The 8,984-nt window shown below is 55.1% G+C and overlaps 1 protein-coding gene across 6 annotated transcripts in view; it reads right to left on the reverse strand.

The window, feature by feature from the left end:
* RAB17 (RAB17, member RAS oncogene family) overlaps nt 1–5,684 on the reverse strand; it is a 16,118-nt gene extending 10,434 nt beyond the window's left edge. Inside the window, exons 1-4 of one of the 6 annotated variants that reach the window (XM_012648873.1) lie at nt 5,444–5,684; nt 3,673–3,820; nt 587–744; nt 86–239 (exon numbers count right to left, since the gene is read on the reverse strand). In XM_012648873.1, the coding sequence (XP_012504327.1) occupies nt 86–236 (151 nt within the window). In that variant the 5' untranslated portion in view covers nt 237–239; nt 587–744; nt 3,673–3,820; nt 5,444–5,684. Of the gene's footprint in view, nt 1–85; nt 745–925; nt 1,804–3,672; nt 3,953–4,102; nt 4,121–5,443 lie in introns of those variants that run through there. The other 5 variants (XM_012648869.1, XM_012648872.1, XM_012648871.1 and 2 more) reach the window with 5 other exon arrangements.
* Between the last annotated feature and the right edge of the window lie 3,300 nt (nt 5,685–8,984).

Genomic DNA, 8,984 nt, shown 5'->3' on the forward strand with positions numbered 1-8,984 from the left:
AGGCTCCAGGACAGTGTGGGGACTCCAAGGCAGGCCTCATCCCCCTCCACGGGTCAGCAGCCCTGGCCTCTGCCCCTTCACTTACATCCCACGGTGGGCAGGACGCTCTTGAAGTCGTTCTTCACGTACCGGAGGGCCAGGCTGGACTTGCCCACGGAGCCGCTGCCCAGGAGCACCAGCTTGAACACGCAGGGCTGGCCAGGGGCGGCGCTGGGCGGGGTGGTCCCGTGCGCCATGCCCTGCAAAGAACCGCACGGTCCGAGGCAGGTTGACTGTCTGAGGCCAACCGTCTCCGGGAGCTCCCTCCCCGGGGCTGCTTCCCTGGTCGAAGCAGACGGCCTGGAACAGGGCTCCCAAGTCACAGGCCACCTGGGTTGGCAGCCCTGCTCCACTCTGCACGCCGTGCCCCAGCTCCCCGTCTGCAAAGTGGGGCGCACGTGGTCCCTCGTATAGGTCTGTTGTGAGGAACAAAAGAAGCTACGCTTGGAAAGTGCCGGCACAGGCCACCACAGACCCTGAAAAGCAATGATGGCGTGTGGGGGTCTCACGGCTCACTGTCCTCGTTCCGTCACTTCTTTTTACAAACCTGTTACTTATTCCAGAAAGTATCCGAAACACCCGAGAGGTGAAAAGTGAGCATCTCTTGGTTGTTCATTCATGGGTTAAAGTTGGTGTTTCAATGATGTCAAAACTTTCTAGTTGTTCCCATCGCGTCTAAAGCCTCCGAAGCCGCAGTGCTGTGCCCTGGAGAAGATCCAGCCCTGTCCTCAAAGTGCACACGCTGAACTCTGCGTGTCTGTTTATCACGAGAAGTTCCGTGCACACACCACCCCGGACAGAACGGTCTGCTGGGCCCGCGAACCCACCACCCACTTCCCCAGTAAGCAGCTGTGGCCACACTGTCACCCACGTCCCCCAACCTCACCCCGTCAGGTTGGTGCAAAGCAAAGCCCAGACATCCCATCATCTGCGCATCTCAGGATAGATACATATATTGTTTCTGCTGAAGAAATCGGGTTGTCTTGCAGCTTCCCGGTGTGGCTTTTGCTGATTGCAGCCCTGTGTTGTCACCGAATACAGTCCCGTGAACCCCGTATCTCCATAGCTTGGTGGCTCAGAACAGAAGCCCGATCAGATACGGCTTTTTTTGGCAAGGATGCTTCAAGAGCGTGGCGCACACCTCCCTCGGATGGAAGTCATGTCCGGCTGTCTTCTTGCAACATTAGCGGTCACTGAAGGCCATTGCCTGGGCCGGCTACGTCACTGGGAAGCTGCAAGTGGTGACGCTCTAATGTCATCCCTTTGTCTTTCTTTTTCACCTGGAAAACTTCTAGGAAGAGAAACTGCCCCTAATCAGTGTCCAAACCCATTGAGGGGCAGCTCGTCCTGTGAACAGGGTCTCCTCTCCCTCCCTCGCCACAGCGGGCTAGCGGGAGGCAAGGAGGACGGGGAGGAGTTTGGAAAGGAAGAAGAGAATCGGGAGCAGCCCACATTCCCTCCCTGCCCCAACAAGCAGCCACGGTCACGGCCTGTCTGGGTGCCCCGTGGGGACAAGAGGGGAAGAATCGAGTTTGGAATCAAAGTCTCAGAACAGACGGGACTGAGTCCTAAATGCCAGCCAGACTGTTCTAGACAGACAGCGACTGGAGAGGTGTGGAGTCTGGAAGAGAAGGGTCTAGGGTGCTTCTCCCCAGTGGGGAAAAGGGGTTCGCCGTGGTTGTTGAAGACATGCCTGGAACCCCATCTTAAACGGGAATACACTCAAGTTTCCCTATCAAGTGTGATGCCAGTTTCAGAGAAGGAGTAGAAAAACAAAATTGTTTTAACTTTTCCAACCATTATTTTTTAAGAAACAAAAAATCTCCCCAGTATGCAACCAAGACTGAGAACCACTGCCAGGACTTTGTCTAACTTCTTCAGGGCTGGGCACAGTGCCTGGCATGTAGTAGGCACTCAATAAATACCCGAGGAAGGGATGAACGTATGAGGTCAGCACAGAGGAAGAGCAGGTGACCCAGCACCTGTGTTTTAAAATTTCTGCCTGAACTGAGGACAATTCTCAGGGCCTGCTTCGGTTCGAATGTGTCCCCTACAAAGCAGGTGTTGGAAACTTAATCCCCAGTGCCGTGGGGTTGGGAGGCGCGGCCTAAGGGGGGTGTTAAGGTCATGAGGGCTCCACCCTCGTGCGCAGGTTAACACTGATTCCGAGTGGGCTGCAGGCTGCGGGTCCCATCTTTCTCTCCTGCCCTCCCCCTTCCACCATGGGAGACGCAGCGAGAAGGCCCTCGCAAGATGCGGGCCCCTGACCTTGAGCTTCCCAGCCCACAGAACGATAAGGAATAAGTCTGTGTTCTCTATAAATTACCCAGTCTCGGGTATCTGTTACAGCAGCACAAGATGGACAGGGCCTAAGTCACAATGAGAGTGGCTGGGGTGGGGACAGGCGCCAGCTGAGAATCTGGCTGCGTTAGCTGGGGACAGGTTCTCAGAGCCCAGCCCAGCTCAGCCCAGCCCGGCTGCCCTGAATGTCTGCAGCCCACAGGCCCACGCCTGCCCAGCCAGTGTCCTGGCAAGGCCCTTCTGCTGCCTAGCGCCCCACTCGCCAACACAAAGCCCAGAGCAATTCCTTCCCCAGAGTGCGACCCACTAGTAGAAAATTAAAGGTAAAAATGTTGATAAAATAAACAGCATGGACAGGTGGGAATGCGCCTCGAAAGGTCAGCCGGCCCTCCAGGAATGAACGTGCAGCCCCGTGACTCAGCCCTGCAGCCAAAGTGCACGCCAGAGTCCAGATTCCAAATGCAGCAGCAAGAAAGACAGCAGAGGGTGTTGTCCCCAAGTCCCGATACTGCCAGGGTTTGTCCATCCACTTCGCTGTCCAGTAAAGGGGGATTTAAAGCCCCTCTGGGTCTCCTCGCTTCTCTCCACTCGGGTTGGTGCAAATCTCTCTCCCGCAACAGCCTTCTAACCGGTCTCGCGGCTGCCAGCCTTGCCCCGACCCCACGTCGACGTCCACAGAGAGTAGTCAACGGAACAGGCGAAGGTCCCTGCCGTCGCGGAATCTGCACTTCCCTGTTCCTCTTCTGGGCTGAAATTATCTCAGTTTTTGACTCTACATTAATTGGAATAATTCTTGCATTAAGGACTTATCTCTCTCACTGGGCTGTAAACCTCTAACGAGATTTAATTTATGTAATTGTTGTCTTAATATCTTCTCTTTCTCCTGGGCTGTAACACTCACAAGAGCAGGGACCGCACCCTTCAGCATACAGCGGGGCTCAACAACCGTCGCATGAACGCAGGAGGGTGGCTCACCAAGAAGCCGTGATGGGACAGACGTGACGCTTCCACCTCGCAGCTTTACCGCCGGTCACCCCCCAGGCACTTGTCCGGCAGGGACTGGGCATCGGCAGAAAGGGGGAGAAGGACCCCAGCAGCCGCTGAGACAGGCGCAGCTCTGAGTGGCCAGGAAGAGAAGGTCACATGCGCTGAGGCCACCCCGCACACAGCACTCAGGCGACGCTGCGGGTGAGTGGCTGACCGACCAGAGCACAGGCCCCTCCACGGAGAGGGCAGGGTGGGGACACACACAGACGCCCGCCCAGGCCGGCCGCACGGCCTCCTACTGACACTGAGAGGGAGACCTCGGGGCTCCGCGTTACCCCAGCTTACCCGGAGGCCTGGCGGCTTTTCCTGGACAGAGATGCGGAATCGAAGCCCGAGCCGGCGGCCTCCACCTCTGCGCCGGACTCACTGGGCGCTGGCGTCACTCCGGCCCCTTGCGGAGAGCGGCAGGACGTGCTTTCTGCGTCACGATCACCTGCGCACACCCGAAACAGCTCAGTGGTCAGCTCAGTAGCGAGTCGTAGACCACTGTGAAGAATGGAGTTTCGGAACTTTCCAGGCCACCCGGGGCCAATGCCTTGTTTCTTGATGGAAGTACTTACAGCACCTGCTTAGGAGGAGACGTCCCATTGACCTGCACTGTGATTTTACAGACAGAGAAAGTCCCAACACACCTACAGCAACGCGTTCTCGAGTGCTTAAAGATGCCCCTCTGAGTTCTCTTTGCTATTTATTCACACGGATTAACAAAACCCACCTCACGTCACTAAAGCCGGCGCCCAAAACGTGTCAGAATCAGGTGAACTGAGAACGCCTGCACCGTTGCTATGAGACCAGACCGCAGCATCTCAGTCCTCTGACGATGACACATCTCTTTGTTTAAAAAAATACATTTTACTATGAATCTAAACATATAATTGTCAATATATTAAAAAACTATTTATAACCCCAAACCCTGACTACAATCACAAATGGGGTTTTACCTATTTTCTTCTAGTTATTTTCCTTCTATGATTCTTAGAAACAAACCAAGCCCATAGTTTTAACATAGAATTATATATCCAACCTTTAAAAAAAAATTTAAAAAACATAACACTCCTACAGGTATCCCATTTTGCTCAACCATTTCCCTATTACTAGATTTTTACTTGGTTTTGAATTTTTTCTCCATAATAAAATGACTGCAATGAACATTTTCGCGTGTAACTCTGTGCGAAACCGTGTGCCGTAAGCTCCCAGTAACGAGAGGCTGGCGCCCTCTGTCCAAAGAGAAAATTGAACGTGTGGAATCTAACCAAGGTGGGTTATTACAAGTCTCTGGAAGGCGAAGATGTTCTCAGAAAGGCCGAATGCATGGTGAGGGCCTCCCTGCTGATCTCGATTTGCGGCTTTTCATCTCTTATGCCTCGCCCCCACCAAAGCAAAAAAGGAAACGACAGCAAACCTCAAACTAGTCTTTTTTTGGAGGTGCGAGGTGGGGAGGCCATTCCAGGGAAGGGTCTGGTGTGACAAGTCTGCTGTCCCCGTGGGTGCCACTCTTGCCCAGCTCGGGGAAGACACCGAGACGATCCCCAACACTGTGTGGCTTCCGCAGCACTGTGGCCATTTGACACAGAGGAAAAACAAGATGTAGATTTCAAGAGGGAGAATTACAGGAAAACCTGACAACCTCTCTAGACATCATCAATCTGTAAAGACTGAACATTTTTTTGTGTCATTTGAGATGGATTCTTTGAAGGGCTTCTCTTCATTACCAGTAGTTTCCACTCGAGGCCTTTAACTGAAATTTTCCCAAAGGAAAACTTAAAATAGGAGTCTCCTTCCGAGAACTGACCTACTGAGCCGCCAGGGCTCCAAACAAGGACGTCTCTGGCCTTGAGTAAAGCAAATGCCCCGTCCCCGCTTTGCAGCTTTGACTGTGGGCACTCGGGCACACGCACAGACACACAGAGACACAGACACAAACACAGAGCCACACACTCGCACACGAACACACACCGAGCCACAAACACGTGTGCATACACACACAGACACGAACAGAGACCCAAACACACACAGACACTCTGCAAAGTGCACAGAGGTTTATACAGTGACTCACCCGTCCCCAGGCCTGGTCACTTCCAGGGAGCCTGACAGCCCGTCACCGCCGGGTCCTGCAGGGCCCCTACCGGTCTCCCTCTCGCCTCCCTTCTGGCCTGGGGAGAGGTTTGCTTTCCTCTGCAGGCGGGCGGGGCCGTGGCGGTGGAGGGACAGGAGCAGGCTCTGCTCCAGTGGCAACAGAGCCTCAGAGCGGAAGTCAGAAGCAGGAGCCTTGGGCCGGGTGGTGCCCGCCCTGCCCCCAGCCCGAGGTCAGGCCTCTTCCCTTCCCGAAAGGCTCCGGAGCAAAGTACACCACGGTCATGTGGTCACCTGGGGCTGGGCAGGGCAGGAGGCTGGACCACAGAGCAGGTGATCTGGGAGCACCTGGGCACCCAGCCGGAAGTCACATTCCTGTCCTGTGTTTGTTGGCATCCGACTCCTGCCCAGTTTTTCGGCTTTGTTGCAAAGTCTTTCTTTGATATGGAATATTTTTCTTGGCTCCTTCCCCAGAGCTGTATTGAATCTTTGTTGCGATTGAAAACTAACTAGAAGAGAAGAAATATTTCGGTCAAATGAATTAATTCCTTCTGCAAACAGCAGAACTCACCAGGCCCTGCATCCCGACCCAGAGGCAGCCCGGGGTGGGCCAGGTGGAGAAGTCACATCCTAGGCCCGATTCCACCTGGGGTGGGGTGGGGGCTTCTGGGCGCAGGAGAGAGGAAAGGGGACCTTCTCCTGGTCCTCCCAAATTCTTCCCGAGACTCTAGTCCTGGAATGTCCTGGCTTGGTGGTAATGGAATAGTCGCTTCCAGATAAGATTTTCAGGGTATCTGAGAATGGCTGGGGGTGGGGTCTGGCCAGAGGCTGAGGAAGATGGCAGTTTGTCAGCTATGACTGCCAGTTCACGAAATCAGCGTGCAGGAAGCTAGCACGTTCGTGTTCTCACAGCTCACCTTAATTTCTTGTTTGGGTCCCATCCCACTTCCCTGCTGGAAACGAGTTCAGTCATTGCCTCAGTTTCCCCAGCCCTGTAGTGGGAGTTGTGGCTCTTATGTTGCAGGGGGGACACCTGCCCTGGGCTCCTGCTCTTCCGTCATCCCTGCAGGACAAGCGTTTCTCGGCTGCGTCCGCACCGCCCGGGGGCGGAGGATTCTTGCTTCGTGCAACTGCCTTCCTCGATTTTGCCAGCACGCCTGGCTGGGCCCCACCACTTTAGAGGCTCAAGAACCTCCTCCCTATTTGAACGACTTTCCTGTTGCCTGCCCTAGCCTGAAACTGAGGGTCCGGGAAGGATGAGGCGAGCTCCACCCGTAGCTCACATGATGGAGGGTGGAATGTGCTTTTCTCCTCTAACACAGAGGGTCTTCTCCATAGTGGTCTTGAAGCGCCCACCTCCTGCAGGGTTGCGGGCACAGAATGGGAGGGCAATACAAATGCCAATTTTATAGCAGGAATGCAAAGAGATAAAATTGTTAAAAGCCAGCCTCTTACCCCCTGCAAGGGAGCTGTGTGCCTGCCATCAGACAACAGGCTGGGCAGCCAGGCCTGGCCCCGAGAAGGAGAGATCCGGACCCTGCTCAGCACAACTGTGACTGTCATAGACCCTGTTAGGGAGGCTCCAGACCTGGGGGAGGCCAGGGGCAGAGGAAGGGAAGCCACCCACTTAGCCTCGGGAGTGGGGAAGAATGGGGACTTGGAGGTGGGGTGGGAAGGGAAATTTCAAATATTCCAGAGAGATCCGAGGAGCCCCAGGCACTGGGGTCAGTGCGGACTCTTCTGAATACATCATCGGGGAAGCTGGAAACCCCTGGAAGACATTCTCGGGCCAGTCCCAAAATATCACAGCGCCAAGGAGAGGCAGGGAGGTGCCCCAAGAGTCCAAGACAGCTCCCCGGGTACCCCTTGGCCACACGCAATTGCAAGATTACAGAAGTGACCAATAAGGGCGGTGCGGAAGAGCAGAGAGGACCCAGGGCCAGCCGAGGGACAGTGGATGGAGACAGGCTCAGGAGGTGGCTATGGGCAGGGCCGTGGCACTTCAGAGGCTGGCGGTCCAGGGAGACATTCCCAGCAGAGACCAGGGGAAGCCAGAGGGCCCCGCATGGATCTGAAGACCAAAAGTCCCCTCCCCACACTGCCACGAAGTCACCAGCCGTACTCCCCACCCCATCCGTGTCAGAGGAGCAAGAAGAAGATGTCTGGGAGAAGGAGCATTTTACCTGAAGGTCCTTTATGTTGCTGTAGCAGAGCAAGTCTACTGGATTGGACTGAAGTTTAAAATCCCCTCAATTTTCCATAAGATCGGGGCTCCTGGAGAAGGTTCAGTTCATTAATATGAAATAAAGCACATTAAGAAAGTCTGCGACTTGTGGCAGGGGCAGGGCATGGAGCTTCCGGAGCTCAGAGAAAAGAATCCCATGTTCACAGTGGCTCTCACCACAACCGAGGGCAAAACTAACACAGCACCTCTGGTGACCTCTGGGTGGACAGGGGTCAGTGCCTGTGTAGTTATCTGGGTCTACCGCTCAGGGTCCCATAAAGCTACAGTCAAGGTGTCGGCCAGGCTGGGGACTTTCTGGAGTTCGGGGTACTCTTCCAAGCTCACATTGTTGTTAGCAGAATTCACTTCCTTGTGGTTGTAGGACTGAGGGCCCCTGTTCCCTCTGGCATCAGCTGGGTCTGCTCTCAGCTATTAGAGGCAACATGACCCTCACAGGCCCCTCAGACAGGGCAGCTTGCTTTCTCCAGGCCAGCGAGAGACTCTGACTTCTAGACCCTCTTTTAAAGTGCTCACCTGATTAGGGCAGGCCCGCCAAGCACAATCTCACTTTCACTCAACTCAAAGTCAACTGACAAAGGACCTTAATCACAGCTGTGAAACCCCTTCACCTTGGCCATATAACGTAACCCAATCTCGGGGTGACATCCGTCACATTCGCAGTCCTGTGCACAGTCAAGGGAAGAGACGTGTACATCAGAGGGTGGGAATCTCAGGGCCTGTCCTGGAATTCTGCTGCCCACAGTGCCTGCGCCACAGCCCACACAATGGAGGGCACCGCCCCCCACCCAGCGCAGGTGACATAGTGGGAAACGCTTCCCATTAGCACATGCTGGGGGAGGGGCAGGGAACCCACTGCTGGAGCCTCGTGCTTGGGCAGTCTGGCGGGGCCCTGGGCTCGGGAAGATCCCAAGCCTCCTGATACCCTCCCACCCCAAAAGGCCATGGTGCAGTGAGCGGCCAGACCCCAGGTGCTGGGACGGCCTGGGGGCTCATCATGCCCCTCTGGTCTTAGGGTACCTGCACATAGGTCACCTGGGGGGGGTCTTTATCCTGCAAGCCACAGGGACCTCCGACCAATCATCCCCTTCCCAACACCTATTTGCTTCCCTTGGACCAGATGGCCTGAAACCTCCCTTCCACATCTGGCCTCTGTGATTGGGTCATCCTAACCCCACACTGACAGCCACCCAGCGTGAGAGAGAAGTCTGTGGCATTCGGTAAGTCAGAAGATGCATTCCCGAAGGGACGTGGGGAGTCAGGCTCAGGCACAAATAAACCC

The sequence above is a fragment of the Propithecus coquereli genome, unplaced genomic scaffold (assembly GCF_000956105.1).
Source record: "Propithecus coquereli isolate 6110/MARCELLA unplaced genomic scaffold, Pcoq_1.0 Scaffold295, whole genome shotgun sequence".
Taxonomy (NCBI): domain Eukaryota; kingdom Metazoa; phylum Chordata; class Mammalia; order Primates; family Indriidae; genus Propithecus; species Propithecus coquereli.